We start from the raw sequence: 16,020 nt of genomic DNA on the forward strand, positions 1-16,020 counted from the left end.
TCTCGTATTTACGACACTGCAAAGTTATACATTGTTTATCGGGCTATTCCATTACAAAATTCACTTCTGAAACTTTTTTATGCGAGAAATCAACTATGTAAAGCTCAAATATGGGCCGCTTTACGAAAATGGATGGCTAATTGCAAATTTTGTCCGACTGTGTGTCGGAGTTCAGCGCCGGTGCTGCCTGTGTTGCTGCCTCGCCGCCCGGCCTGCCTTCCTTCACAGACCCCGGCCTGCTGTGAGGTACTTGAAGCTCCGTCACGACTGGCAGCCCACAGCACTCCATACCCGCGCAAAGTCACCGTCTCTTGGGCTAATGACAACCAAATGCCCCTGCCCTGACAGAGCTCCAGGGCCTGCAACTCCCCTCTTCCTGCTAGCTAAATGCCCGGTGTATGTGAGTGAGAGCGCGGTCAGCGAGCTTGTTACGCCAGCAATCTCTTACCACAGGTTTCAGCACCGGCGCTGAACTCGAACACACAGTCGGACAAAATTTGCAATTAGCCATCCATTTTCGTGAAGCGGCCCATATTTGAGCTTTACATAGTTGATTTCTCGCATAAAAAAGTTTCAGAAGTGAATTTTGTAATGGAATAGCAGAGATCTGCGTGACCTAGCTAGATTCAGAAGACTACCTGATCTCAGGTCAGTTGTGTAGCCTATGTAAATGTTGGGGCGTAACCGTTCTCTTAATACACCCAAGGGCTGACAAAGGTTCCGGTTTTTGGGAGGTTGACGTCAACTTCCAGCTTTGTTGAGATTCGCCCGTTTTCAGCGGCAGTTTCAAAATATGAGATTTTCATAGTAAAGGGGTGTCAGTGGGATTTTGAGCTTCTATGACTATTCTATCACCCCTTTAAACCAAATGAATTCCTTAAACTTTCCAACTTTGGTCACTTCTTCTAAATGTTTTTATATGTGTGTGTGTGTGTGTGTGTGTGTGTGTGCGCGGCGTGTGTGTGTGTGCGTGTGCGTGCGTGTGTGTGTGCGTGTGTGCGTGTGTGTGGGGGGGGGTGACTGTGTGTGACTGTATGTGTCTGTGTTCAGAACAAGTGTCAGCGCGGATTGTGCAGGAAGTGACGGCAGAGGCAGTGGCGGTGCTGAAGGGAGAGCAGGAGACTCAAAGGCTGCCATCAGGTAAGCCACACACACACACACACACACGTATACACTTGTACAAGTGCTGCATTCCTTTTCCATCCAGTGGTCACAGGGGGCTGTAGCCTGTCCCGGCTTGGCATTGGGCAGGTATTGTCACCAATTCACTTAACCTGCACGTGTGGGAGGAGACCAAAACACCCATTGGTTTTGCTATTTAAATATTGCAGCTAGTCAAACTACATGAATGGAAAAAAGATCACACTCAAACGAGCCAGGTCTATCATTCAAAATTCCCCTTTTTTTATCATGGGAAGACAGCATGTTTACAAAGTAAATAATCATTCCCGGTAAGCATACACCGAACCCAGCACAGAAGAGATTGGTGAGAGATGATAATAATCCCCACCCCAATGTGAACCGAGACCTAAAACCTATAACTGTGGTTGCAGAGAGTGTTATAACAGGCTGTCTGAGTATTTTGTGTGTGTATGTCAGTTGTCTGCCTGAGCTAACTCAGGTTTTGCTGTATTTGTTCACCTCACCAAAAGAAGACTTTGGCTGTTTTGGGGAGTTAGTGAAAATAGGTGAGGCAGGAACTGACTTTACATAGATTTGGTAAAACAGCATTTTACAAATAACTAAATTAAACGGAAATTAAAAGGATTTTTTTTTTTTGTTCCAGAGGGATCTGCATGAAGTCTGATAAATTGCCTCAAGTGATGTCACTTATATGAGCTGAAGACTACAAGTTTGAAAATGTAAAAAATCTGGGAAAGTGTTGTCAGCCAACTCCATAATTCATTAGCTGCTGACATAACACACCCGGAACTTTTACTACTAGCTGTCGGTGGCCGACTAGCATTATGGGTTAATGTAGGCAGCAGGTTTTGACAAGGAATAGGAACGTAGAATACAAAAGATGATATCTCTGGTTCTGCTGCATCAATTTTAAATCTTTTTTTAAACTGACCATCGGGGGTCCAACAGTGTTTACAGTTTAATTGACTGGTAGCTGATGGGCAGCATGATAGGGTTGCAGAGGCTGATTTGCCCTCATTCATCCACAGCTTTTGATGATAATACTGTTTCTTCTTCAGTGTGGGTCTAGCCCTTACTTGTACCTGTATAGCTATTGATTTTAAGTGAATGGCCGCAGATGCTCCATGTCCTTTACAATATGTGATTCATATGACTATACAGTTTCTTCCTCTTCCTCTATGTTCCTTTGTAGTTGAAGACACTGCAAATTTGCCACCCTCTCCTCCCCCCTCACCTGCTGCGGAGCACTTTGGTCCTCTGGAACAAGGTAGGCCAAGAATATGATTGGAGTGTTTTTATGGGAGTATGTCTCTAATGGAGGAGAGTTTAGTTTTCTTCCTTTCCATTAAGAAGCCCTGCAGTTTTGTGATCGCCACCACATTGGGGTACTGATGTTGGTTGGCTCTGGGGCTACTCTTGGTACTCTCAGGACATACCCCACTTACAGGGGACAAACCACACATTGGTACCCGTTCAAGAAACCTGTACATACCAGAGTTGCTAAAAGCAGGAACATTTTCTCCATTTTTCAGACATCCATTTCTTTTGAAATCCTGCTTCCTCCTTATCATACACCTAGAACAGATACAATTTGTATCTTCATAGTCATCACCATTTATCTCTAAAAGAAAGAAGCGCTCACATGCATGACCACCTTGTTACAACAAGTGCCCTCTTTTTTTTATCATCCTCTTCTTCCATTTCCCTTTCTAACATCCACACCTCATCTTCCCACACACTAATATGACAGCCAATTTACTGTAGGTAACCCTCCGACTTCTTGTTGTTTGTCTTTTTGGTTGAATTATTTCTTTTTGCATGTCTGATCATGGTGTTGTGTTTTCCTGTGATTGTCCCCTGTCAGTCTTTTTTGTATGTGTTTTTGTGGGTGTATATGGCTATGGCTACAGATCAGAATTTTAGCTCTATAAACATTATGTGAAGACATCGCTGCTCTCAAGCTAAAGCCAAAGACTGAAGCTAATTAACTAATATAATAAAGCCACTGCAAACTCTACAAATGCAGTGTAGATTAACTTAATCATATTTCTGTGTGTGTGTGTGAGAGAGAGAGAGAGCTATCTATTACAATATGCAATAACTGAAAATACATTACCTTTTACCTTAGTTATTTGTTAACCTTGTGACACACTTTGATTCTTTATCTTTGACTTCTGAATTTCTTTTTAAGCAATGCAGTGATTTTTGTGCAGCTGCATTCAAGAAATGGTTGTACAGTGTAGCTCTTCAGTCTGCTTCATGCTTGGCCTGTGTCTTCATGTCTGCTCAGTCTGCATTCTGGCTGGAATGTAATGAGGAGAGTCTGTAGGTGGGTCAGCCATGCACCAAATACAGATGGTCAGTTGTGGTAACATTGTTTTTGTGGACATTACAGTATAACAAGTATGGACTGATTTGAGGTCATAGGAGTTTCCTACATAAGGTTACAGTGTTGCGTGTTCTTGACCAAAAAGAGTGGTCAGAGGTGTAGTTATTTGGGATGTTGTCGGGGCCATGATGCAAAACAAGTAGGTACTGAAAGGCTCATTCATCTCAAGACCTTTAGATATGGTGTTCTTTTAGAGTAAGACTTACCCTTTGTTGTAAAATAAGGGTTAGATGATGTCTTTGACTCGATCCTGAGATTTGTAAATGTATAAAGGTTTGTACGTGTAGTGGCAGTTGCAAAACACACGTTACTTATTACTGCTGTATTAGTCTTATAACTGTTGTTATTAGTCTTGGTGCAATTTGTCTGTTATTTAATCTTTCATATGTGAAGCAGAGAGTAGTGTTATCTTCCTCCAACGTTGCCAAACGATGCAATATACTAATTCTGTTTGTCCCAGAGTATGGCTGGCCCCCAAAGCTTTGTCACCTTTGAGTTGCTTGTTAATGTCTCCTTGTCAATGTTCTGTGTGTTATGTTTTTTTCTTGCTTTCAATCAAGCTTTGTCTTCTTCTTGCATTCCCCTCTCTGGTGACCCTCTCTGTTTTTGTTGGCCATTTTAGATTTGTCTTCTTCTTTTTTCTCGTCGTCATTTTTTTCCCCCTCAAGCTTTATCTCCCTTTTCTGCAAAAAATGTCCATCTTAAGAAGTAACTTGAGGACTATTCCTAAATATTTTAGGACCGCAGCCCCAGTTAAACTGCTAATTTAGTAGGACCTCCTGTTCAATCAAGTATCTTCTCTCACTATAAATTCCAACTGTGGACCTCAGCCAAAACAATAAAAAGATCATGAATTGTTCCAATGGTTCAACTAAAACATTTCTAAGTTAAGATACTATCCTTCCATGACACATTTTTCTTTTATTTTCTACACAATTTAATTCTGCATATCAACAGATGCCAAAACACTAAAAACAACCTTAGTACACATAGAAAATGTATATGGTGTAGTTAACTAATGTTGAAATTTTTTTTCTAAACTGTGAAAGGTGTTAATTCTTTAGTTTAAAAAAAAAAGTCATAATAGAAACAAGTGAAAAAATAATGTGTGCAAAGCTTTATTTTTGTTTGTTCTTTTTTACCTAAATTGCAAAACCCCTGTTCACTTAGCATCCTATCAATGTTTAAAAAAAAATTGGAAGACTCAATATTATGTCAAATCACATTTAAGATGGACATTCTTTGGTGTGTTCTCCATTTCTTTTTTGTTTACTTCTTCCTTTTCCTTCTTTCCTATCTTTTTCTTCCTCTTCGCTCTCTCTTTCAGTCCGTGTGTCCAGATTTCCCTGCAGTTCTTCTCCTTGTGTCTGTCTTGTTTGTAGATGTAGGGGATGAGGAGGAGGCGGGCCCTCTCCGTCGCTTCCAAAATTCTCGGGAGAGGTGCAAGTTCCTCGCCCCCTCCATCTCAGTTTCCGTGCCCGAGGACGACCCCTACCACTCCGACGAGGAGTACTATGAGCACCCATTGTTCAGCCCAGAGTGGACGCACTCGGGCTCTCGCCCCACAGGGCAGGCCTTTAGACAGATTGAAGGTGAACCACGCATGGTTCCTCTTTGCCATTTCCCCCCTCCATTCCTCTCTCTCTCACTCTGTTTCTCTCCTTTCTCTTTTTAACACCAAATTCCTCTCCTTCTGTGATTTGACCTCCATCCCTCCCGTCCTTCCGTCTCTCCGTCCGTCAGTTCGTCTCTTCGTCAGTCCTTGTGTGTGTGTGTTTGTGTGTCCTTGTGATGTTTGCTCAAAATCTGAGCAATTTCATATTTGTTTAACAGTCATATTTCTTTTTTTTCCTCCATTTATTTCACCCAAAGCCATTGCTACCTGTGGTTGCCGTGCCATTAAGTCCAACACATAGCAGTGATGTCTCTAAAGTAGGATTCACTCAATGGACATAATACACTACATCTCTCATCAGTAAGACCACATGGCCACCAAGGTTTACTTTTGCAGCAAGAAGTAAGGTCCAAATGGCTTTCATAAATATCTCAGAGATACGGTGCATGATTGATAACCTCAATGCACAAATTCCTCCAAACCAATCATCTCCCAAGGTTGTTTTGGTGCATTCCTCAAGCTGACCCCTCACCCGCTTAATTATGCCGGACCATGTCAAACCCCCTAAACTCAACCTAATCTACTCTCACACACTTACTGTGGCAACAAGGAAGACTTTCAGCTCCACACACTCGCAAACACTTATACTACATATAACCTTCCACTTTTATTATCTTTAGAAACACAAGATAGATGCAGTTTAAAAGAAAACTATGACCTCAGTGTATTTACACTTAGGCTGTTAAGAGCACACAACATAGCCTTTTATGTTATCTAACCATCAAAATAAATCCTTTGGCTTGGCAGCTTTACCAGAGACATTAACTTAATTTTCTACCTCTGCCTTCTCCCAAAACATACCCTGATAGAGCTTAACTCGTGTAATACATCTCGCTAGTGTAGCATGTTTAAGTAAGACTAAGACTAACACAATTCATAACATTGATGTGGTTGGGGAAAAAAAGTATTGACCAATCTCTAAATGGCTTTCCATCTATGTTTTTTAAAGGAACACGCCAACTTATTGGGACTTTAGCTTATTCACCGTAACCCCCAGAGTTAGATAAATCCATACATACCCTTCTCATCTCCGTGTGTGTTTAGTCCTGAAGGTTATCGATTCCAACTAGCCTACTGCTCCGAATAAGTGACAAAATAACGCCAACATGTTCATATTTACATGTTGTGATTTGTATAGTCACAGTGTGTACAAATAACAAGGTCACATGAGACACAGCCATCTTCTAACCGTATATAAACTGGGAACTATATTCTCAGAAAGGCGAAGCAGTGCTACTTCTGCTACTTGGGCGGAGTGATACGCTTGCAGCACCTGAGAAGCCTCGAGGAAAGAGAAGCAGTGCTTCACCTTCTGAGAATATAGTCGGACCGGCAGGGAAGCTGATGACAGGTCGGCGGTGCCCCATATCTATGGCAACCAAACTTCACTAGTGAGACAAACGTGTGACGGTCAGGAAGACGTTTTGGCAGGGGGAAAAACTGATCAGAAAATGTAACGGAACGTTGTAGAAATGGAGTAGAAAGTACAGATAATTACTGCAAAATGTAACGTAGTAAAAGTCAAAAGTAGCCTATGCACTATTGATTCTACTTAAGTAAAGTACAGATACGTGAAAAACGTACTTAAGTGCAGTAATGAAGAATTTGTACTTTGTAACTTTGTTACATTCCACCACTGAATTTGGCCCCTATAAATAGCGCGATCAGTCAACAAATAACTGCTGATGCTGATGTAAATTGCAGTGTTAGTGTTTCTTTGCATACTATGATTTTTTTTTTCAACAAATGATCAGAAATACATTATAGTAAAATACTGTCATTGTAAACGACTGTAGAATTAGATAAAATGCAGTAACCAATTATTTGGAGCAAACTGTCATCACTCAAATGTGCGTAAGCGTGCTCTTGAGTGTTCGTAGATTTTGTTCTTCGCTAAGAACAAATCCAAGATAAGAAAACATTAGTGAATGTCAGAATCTTCGTAAAAAGTGCGTAAGTGGGGTTTAAGAACACATTTCTTCCTAAGAACGGTTGGTGAATGAGGCCCATTGTTTTTGCCAACAGCTATGTCACATGCAGAAACATTTGGCTGCAAAGCAGCTGAATCGAATTTGTGTAACCTTTGCAAGAACTTAAAATGTTATGCAGCAATGTCTGCTGAAGACCAAAGCTGCACGCCCCCACGTTAACCATTACTCAGGTAAAAATCCCATCTGTGCAATGTCGAGAATCTCTGCTTTTTACTGTAATGGACTACAGCTCTTCAAGGTCGCCTTTTGTAAAGAGCCAGGGATTTCAGAAGTGCTCTGAACAAAAGTGCTTCAACGATAATGCAATGTTAGGCCAGTGTTACAGTGTGAAGTGTTACAACTTAATTTATGTTTCCATTTTCCTTAAACAACCTCAGTCATCAATGATGGTAGGTCAGTCTGTTTTGAGAGAAAGAGAGACGTGGAAGTGGTGTATTATTTCCAAAACTAGTTCTTGAATATACATTAAATACTGAGAAGAAAAAAAAGATAGATATTGAGAAAAAAAATCACTCATGACTTTAACCAATATATCTTTACTGTATCCTTGCGTACTGGGTACACTAAGCACCCAAAATAGAAAATAATACAAACAGAATGAAAAACCACCAACACTTTGTACTATATGTGTAATGTACCTATATGTGTGAACAGACATACACATTAGGTCATCTTTTCCCAGAGCTGAAGTGTCCCATCATAAGTTGTGTTCTCACATAACCCAAGTCTGTGTTGCCTGTAGTCTTAATGTGTCCCCCTCTCACCCTGTTTTTGAGAAGAAGAGACCATGGAGGCTCTTACAGCTGAATACGAGGAGGAGGTGGAAGAGGAGGAGGAGGAGGAGGAGAGTGCAGAGGCAGCAGAGTCCGAGGCAGCTCTTGATGAGCAGCAGTGGAGCGGGGAAGAGCCCGAGCTGGACAGCCCCCAAGCTGAGCCCTTAGAGCAGGCAGAGGTTTCCATAGACGAGGCCCAGGATCTAGACCTGGAGCCGGCCGAAGCAGCTAGTGCTGCTGCAGAAAGCTCTATGGACAGAGAGGAGGAGGATTCAGAGGGTGGGGAGAGTCCTGAGACAGGTGTGTCCTGCCCTCTGCTCTCCCTGCCTGCATGTTACTGTATTGTCCACTGTATAAGAACGCCAGATGTGTCAAAAGGAACCCATAAGCACATAACATAAGCATTTAGGTGGAATGGCAAGTAATCTTCCCTGCGCTCTGCTGTGGCTTGCAAGGCAACACAGGCTTGTTGGTGAAAAGAGTCACATTCTTTTAACTTAACCTGGTTTTATTGTGTGCTATCTTTGCGCTTGTATTTTCTTTTTCTTGCTGTGGTTTTCGGGGCCGGCTGTTTCGTATTGGTATGATGAAGTGAAGTGTTGCTGAACGTAACAGTGCTTTTTTTTATAACCAGCTATAAGCTTACAGGTTCTCATTGTGTTTACACATGGCTTGGTGCTGGTATGCCAGTGCTATGCACTTTTTGTAACCATAAATCATACTTACTAAACATGAGTCACTCATTATTATCATGATTCTGTGTACATAATTTGCAGGGTTGTGTTGGCTGTCTCATGTTAAGTGTGGTATAGTTGTCCGAAATGTCATGAAATGCATTATCGTATTAGCAAAATTCCAATTCATTTGTTTGTTTTTTTATTTGTTTTGGTCACTGTTAGTGACAATGTATGGCATTTCTCTGTCATTCACCAGCAAGGGACTTCTGTATTTGTGCCAATATTCTTTGCATTATGGTATGACATATTAAAGTCATTATTAAGAGCTAAAATTAATTTGATGTTGATGAAACTATGTGATTTGAACTGATGAAATTCTCATAACATTTCATTGTCCTTACAAAGAATGACAGAAATGCTATTCTTTTTGTATCTGATGTTTTGAAGAGTTGCATGAATATCTATCCCATCCATTATTGCTTGTTTCCCATAAATCAGCATCACAGTTGCCTAATGCCGGTTCCGTCACATACCATCTCATATTCTCATCCATCTGTGACTTGGTGGACCCCATAATCTCGCCATACTTCTTCAGTGATGGCCGTATCATTGTGCTTTAAGTTTCTGAGGAAAGCTTTGCCTGTTTCTGTGATAACAGCTTTCCCAGTCCCTAGCTTACAAATATCTCACTCACAGCATGCCAAAGCATTACTTTTCTATGTTGATCAAAACAGCCAATTTACAGATGTCATTTCAGCTTTGAAGATGGACTCAGACAAGCAGGGCAGTGAGAAAAGTGGTTCCATGAGCCCCGACAGCATTGGATCGGAGAAACGGCCGGAGGAGTTTTTTGAGCCCCAGATGCAAGGGTTCTTTGCTGGTGAACGAGTTGTACCAGAGAGCCCTACCATGGATGTATCAGAGAGCCCTACCATGGATATGCCATCCTTTGTACCTCTGAATGTTCAAAACCAAGCCAAAGAATCTGCAAGATCACTCACACTACAGCCTGCATTTGGCGAGCCAATCACAGTGTCAGAGAAACAGCCATCAGTGGAGGTGGTGGACATCAGCCCCATCGCTGCTCCCTCTCTTCCCTCGCCGCTGGGAAACAAAGTTCAAGGAGAAGACTTAACGAGGGCTGCTCCAGACAGATCTGGCATGTCAGCATATTTTGAAACCTCAACCATTGAGGTTGATGAAGCTCCCCAATGTAAGGGTGAGGGTTATTACGAACTGAGCCGATCTGGTGAAGAGAAGAGTAAAGTTGATGCCAGGCCTCAGGAAATCAGCTACAGCACACTTGCTGAAGCTCAGGATAAACCGGATACTAAAGAAAGTAAAGCAGCAGACACTAAAGTGTTCACAGTTCCTGACAGGAGTAATGAATGCAGGCTTTCCCCGGGTAAATTGGCCTTAGAGCAGAGGAGCTACTCACTTAACATCACCATTGGAGCAATGGATCCGAGTGGCCAAGGCAAACCTAGAAACTTCTCCCCACTGGCCACAGATATCATGTCATACACTAGTGGAAGTCTAGATGAGTCAGCAGACTATCTCCCGGTCACTACACCCTCCATGGATAAGCCTCCATCCTTGCCCCCCCTGATCCTGGAGACTGCAGCTTCCATCACTTCAGATTCCTCATCTCCTCCACGGACCACTGAGCCACTTTCAAAGCCCAGCCCTGAACTGGAGTCGCCAGAATCACCACAGCACCTTAAGAGTGCCTATAAAAATGGTACAGTAATGGCGCAAGACTTGCCTGAGATGCTGGACCTTGCTGGTACCCGTTCCAGACTGGCGTCAGAAAACACTGACCCAGAAATCAGCCGGAGAAAGTCAATTCAGGCCGATTTCCCAGCATTCGCCGATGACCCACTTGCTAGCCTAGTTTCAGGGGAACTAAGTCCCGGGGCCACAAAGAGTGACAGCCAGCTGGAAGAGATGGGCTATTGTGTGTTCAGTGAATATTCAGGACCCATGCCATCACCTGCAGATGTGTTGAGCCCTACAAACATTTCTGCACAGGTCTTCACCCACTCTGTCCTGCAGGAGAAAGTGGCTGAGCAAGCTAGAAAGTTAGCAGTCAGAGACACATCTGTGGAGGACAAGAGCCAGCCATCAGGAGTTGCTGATGCCACTGAAGAGATAGACCAGAAGCAAGTAGAAAGAAAAGATTCTGGTGAAGAAAAGGGCAAGGAGGTTGTAGATGAACAGTCGAAAATATCTATAAGTGAGATGCCACCTGCTCAGCCAAGTGAGTTCTTTGTGACGCCAACGGTCACTGTGACTCTAGAAGAAGGCGGGAGGTCCGTGAGTGAGACTGAACGACAAGCCAGTGGCGAAGGCTCAGTGTCAGAAACCGAGATTGCCGACTACGAGCGGCAGATCCGCAAATTGGAGATGGAGGACAGGCCTCTCAGTATGGAGGAGGAAAGAGAACTGCAGGAGCTTAGGGAGAAAGTGAAGCTGGTCCACCAGGAGGCGTATGAGGAAGTGGATGCCGAAGATGTGTACCAGCTGACCGGCATGGCCAAGGACCGGATTGCCAGGCCTGTCAAAACTTCACCTACTTCGTCTGTGGAGAGCAACATCGATGATGACAAGCTGCTGTCTCCAGTGCTCTCACCTTCAAAGCTTAAAGAAAGAGAAGTGTATGGTTCCCCCAAAAGAACAGTTTCACCAGTGGTAGGAATAAGCAAAGAGAAAGAAGAATCAGAAAGAAAGATGAGGGAAGAGCAAGAGAAGGAAGCAGCCGAGAAGAAACTGAAACAAGAGAAAGAAGAGGCAGAGAGGAAAATCAGGGAAGAGGCAGAAAAGAAAGAAAAGGAAATGAAAGAGACAGAAGAAAGGGAAAAGAAAGAGAAAGAAGAGGCAGAGCGACTACTTAGGGAAGAAAAAGAAAGGAAGGAGAAAGAACGGGAAGAGCATGAGATGAAAGTAAAGGAGAAAGAGGAGAGAGAGAGGAAGGAGAAAGAAGAAAGAGAGAAGAAACAAGAAGAGAGGGAAAAGATGGAGCAAGAGGAGAGAGAAAGGAAAGAGAAAGAGGAGAGAGAGGAAAAAGAGAGAATAGAGAAAGAGTTGAAAGCAAAGGAAGAGAAAGAAAAGATGGAGAAGGAACTAAAAGAGAAGGAGGAGAAAGAGAAGATTGAAAAAGAATTGAAAGAGAAGGAAGAGAAAGAGAAGATAGAAAAGGAATTGAAAGAGAAGGAAGAGAAAGAGAAGATAGAAAAGGAATTGAAAGAGAAGGAAGAGAAAGAGAAGATAGAAAAGGAATTGAAAGAGAAGGAAGAGAAGATAGAAAAGGAATTGAAAGAGAAGGAAGAGAAAGAGAAGACAGAAAAGGAAATGAAAGAGAAGGAAGAGAAAGAGAAGCTAGAAAAGGAATTGAAAGAGAAGGAAGAGAAAGAGAAGATAGAAAAGGAATTGAAAGAGAAGGAAGAGAAAGAGAAGATAGAAAAGGAATTGAAAGAGAAGGAAGAGAAAGTGGCTGAGATGGACAAAAAGGTTGTAGACAAGCCTGAAGAAAAAACAACCATGAAGCCTTGGGAGAAAGAAGCTGAAACCCCTGTGGAGGCTAAAAGGGGGCAAGAGGAAGGTGAGGAAGATGTGTTAGAGAAAGCAGGGGCGGGAGCAGCAGTGGTGAAGGAGATCCCAGAGACTCGCGCTGCCATCGAATCAGTGGTGACAGTTGAAGACGATTTTATCACTGTGGTCCAGACCATTGATGAAGCAGAGGAGCCGGGACACAGCGTTCGTTTCTCCGGTCCACCTGAGGCTGAAGCCCTCGGTGTCGCCGCACAGAACGAGGAAGAGGAGGAAGAGGAGGAGTCTGTGGAGTTGGCCCAAGAAGCAGACATGGAGGCTGCAAGTCTAGAGGAGGTGGTAGATGTTCCTGAGACCCCCGCCTCCCCTGAGAAGGAGGCGCAAACCGTAGAAACCGAAGGACCGACAGAGAGCTACGATAGAGATGAAACCACAATGGATGACTCCATCTTGGACAGCTCCTGGGTTGACACACAAGGTGAGATCTCTTTAATGGTTTGTTCCTTCATATTGCTTTTGTTCCCCTTTCTTGCCTCTTCTTCTTCAAATAAACACATTAATACTGTCTTGTATTTTTCGTGGCCTGCTTTGCAACACTTGCAGATGACGATAAGAGTATGGCGACTGAACAGATTGAGCCTTTGCCCAAAATGTCCAGCCCAGTCAAAAAGCCTGCTGTGGTCCAGACCAAGCAAACACAAAAGAAGAAGATGGAGAGCCAGGAAAAGCCGGTCAAACCAAAGGCCAAGGGAGGGCGGGCTAAAGGCAGAATCTCCACACCAGAACGCAAACCTTTCCGCAAAGAACCTGTCTACATCCCCAGAGAGGAAACCAAGAAGAAAAAAGGTCCTCATCATTTTGTTTTCCTTTTGAACTGTCAAACTGTTCTTTGTCAAAGTAGTAGTTACTTTTAAATGTTGTAGTTATAGGTTTTCACTAACCATATATCTTACTCACTACTCCAAAACTGTAGTGCTTGCAATAGAATGGATATTATTATACACTCCTTGTCCTGTCTGTTTGGTAAAGCCATTTAAAGCACTGGCTTGACTTTATCATGTGTCTAAATTGGGCTCTCTGCTGTTCTAATTCACTGAAAACAGCGTCTTGTGATTTATTGCTTACCTATACAACTGTTTGTGTCAAAACAATGTGCAGTCTCATAATAACTCACTGACACATTCATTTGAGTCAGCTATTTTTAGTAGTTAAACAAATGCGACAACTAAAAAGAGGTATCCTACAGCACTCCATATTTCAACATGGTTCAGTGTCTGTCTCTGCTTTTTGTTGTGTCTCTGCTTTTGTCAATGGCCCTGTTTCCTCTTGTAGCTGTCATAAGGAAGGCCGAGCTTACCAAAAAAATGGAGATTCAGAGTCACTCCCCATCCAAGAGGAGTTTAATGAAACCAGCCGTCCGCCAGACCCGCCCCACCCAGCACCACTCCTGTCCTAGAAGGAGACCCACAGGTGACACATTGCCTTGGTCTGTCACACAACTGCTGCTCTCTGCTGGAGCAGCCATCAATTCCCACCGCAACTTACCTCCACTGTTGGCTTCAATTTGGTTTTGGCATCCATTTTGTTTTGTTGGTTACCATGGTTTGCTTTTGTCATGTGTGTTTTGTTTTTGATCACAATAAAAATTGACTGCCATACATGTTTCAGTTGCCTTCATTTGTTTTTGTGCACATCCTCTCTTTGTTCTTTTAAGAGCACCTTAGCACAAAGCTGAAAGCATTTTTTTTTTTTTTTTAAGTTTGTGATTTCAGTATTCGGTGAACACTTTCCACACTTCTACATCACTACAGCAATGTCAGCAAAAGTAAGCTTTTCAGCTTCTTCTTTGCTGTTTCCATTTCCAGCCATCTGTTTTTATGTTCTCGGTGAGCTGTTGGTGGTCTGAAGCTTTATCCGTATGATTTAAAGGTTGTCTATTAGGTTTGAAAAACCTATAAAATGTTCCTGACCTCTCTGGTCTTTAACAATTACATACCCACTTAGCTTTTTTCAACCTATGGTTGCCAGGCAACTAGTAATCCATGGTTTTGTTCTATAGAGCGGATACCATAAAGACTCTGTCCCAGGGGCAGTTTGCACTTCATTTTCCCCTGACGGGCTGAATTCTGTGTCACTGATGATGAAAGCTCAATATACTGCTGCACTGCCCCAATTAGATTATTTTCCAGGGTCGCCTTACATAACACAAAATCCCCCATTCTGTGTGATATCTTGCCAAATCTTTGCAGAACAGAGCAGTCAAGAGGGGAAGCAACCCGCTCCCACAGAACATGCGATGTGTCATATAGCTCACCATGCCAGGTTTGGGAACACAAAGTTTTATTTCTACGTCTGTATTTATGAGAACCAAATATGCTCACAGGGATACAAAATATGATGATAATACTTCAAAGATGGACATTTGAAAGGATCTTATTACTTCCCCTTAAGTGTATGAAGGTCAAAACATGTATGTGTGTTCTAATATTCCTGTAATTTTGTTTCTGTCTCTCTCTCAGAGGCGCTACCAGACAGTCGTCAGCCTCTCAGTGTTGCCAAACAGTCTCGCGACAGAGCATCGGTGAGTACACTCCATCAGCCATAACAATAGCATGACCTCTGGCTCAGAAATCACTCCGAGAAATGCCATATCGAAGCTTTACTGGCAGACAGCCTGGATTACCAAGTAGGTTTGCACTAGGGCAATTAAATAAATGTCAGTCAGGACAAACTGAAACTGAAGATAGAAAACAAAAGGTTTTCCTAAACAGCAGTTACTGATTGTTTCGTCTCCTAAAAACTGGACTCTCCAAAAGTATATCTGCTGTCACTCATCTTTTTGTTGTCCTTTGGTATAAAAAGCTTTAGAACAGAAATGTTGGTAAACATGAGCACGCTATGCAATTATTACAGTATGCAGTTAATGCATTATAAAGTCAAAACAGATTTCAAATCTTTACCTCTTGCTCTTAATATGAAACTAATGCACAAGTTGCCTCATGCATCTTTAATGCAGACTCTGAAACAATAAACACCACATTAATTAGGCAGAATAATTATCATTAGAATTGAGACTTATTAAAAAGCTGTTACATATTTTCTCTTGTGACTTCCAGAGCAACCTAATCATCTATTTAGATAAACACATTACATACTGCTTAAGCGATTGCTGTCTTCCCTCGGTCTATCTAAGCCCTAATCCCTGCATGAATAACAGTGCATTGCATTTCTGTATTAACACCACTATTTGTTTTCCTTTGTATTTTATTTTAAAAAATGGTTACGTTGATTGTGTTTGCTTTTTTGTAAAATTATTATATTATACGTATTGTTGCGTTGTTTAATGGGTTTTTGCCCAAGTAGGACAAGGCAGATCCATTTAGAGCATTTCTTTACTGAGTGGGTGTAGAGTTATCCTGTGACATTTCTCCAACGGCTGTGGTCGTGACTCCATTTTACTCCTCCACCATGGTAATGACAGTTATGGTGTCTAAAATAACACAGTTTCTGCTTTCCTTAAATGTCATGTCATTACAGCATACTTTAAGTGTGTTCTGTCACTCTGAGTCCACATTTGTTACTTTTGATTTACAGACGTTTTCTAGTTCATCCATGTTACCATGGTCTGCAGTGTAACATGAAATCTTGTGTGAGCATGATAAACAATATTCTTCAAATTCTTGTTTTTTGTTTGGCATTTTGATGTCATATATTTCTTAACCGACATGTTCACAATGAATGTGCACGAATGGATGTTGTGATGGGCTTGTATAACATTTAAACACACAAGATCTGATGCTAATACCTCATCCCTCATCACACA

The 16,020-nt window shown here is 42.2% G+C and overlaps 1 protein-coding gene across 15 annotated transcripts in view; it reads left to right on the top strand.

Moving 5' to 3' along the window:
* The window catches only part of map2 (microtubule-associated protein 2), a 107,386-nt gene that overhangs the window by 71,890 nt on the left and 19,476 nt on the right, over positions 1 to 16,020 (top strand). For 6 of the 15 annotated variants that reach the window (XM_039819136.1, XM_039819137.1, XM_039819139.1 and 3 more), the window contains exons 1-4: positions 12,020 to 12,675; positions 12,801 to 13,043; positions 13,530 to 13,667; positions 14,717 to 14,778. In XM_039819136.1, coding sequence (XP_039675070.1) covers positions 12,147 to 12,675; positions 12,801 to 13,043; positions 13,530 to 13,667; positions 14,717 to 14,778 — 972 coding nt within the window. In that variant the 5' untranslated portion in view covers positions 12,020 to 12,146. Of the gene's footprint in view, positions 1 to 1,050; positions 1,141 to 2,335; positions 2,411 to 4,914; positions 5,125 to 12,019; positions 12,676 to 12,800; positions 13,044 to 13,527; positions 13,668 to 13,956; positions 14,520 to 14,716; positions 14,779 to 16,020 lie in introns of those variants that run through there. The other 9 variants (XM_039819147.1, XM_039819148.1, XM_039819151.1 and 6 more) reach the window with 5 other exon arrangements.

This window comes from Perca fluviatilis, chromosome 12 (assembly GCF_010015445.1).
Source record: "Perca fluviatilis chromosome 12, GENO_Pfluv_1.0, whole genome shotgun sequence".
In the NCBI taxonomy this organism is placed as follows: Eukaryota; Metazoa; Chordata; class Actinopteri; order Perciformes; family Percidae; genus Perca; species Perca fluviatilis.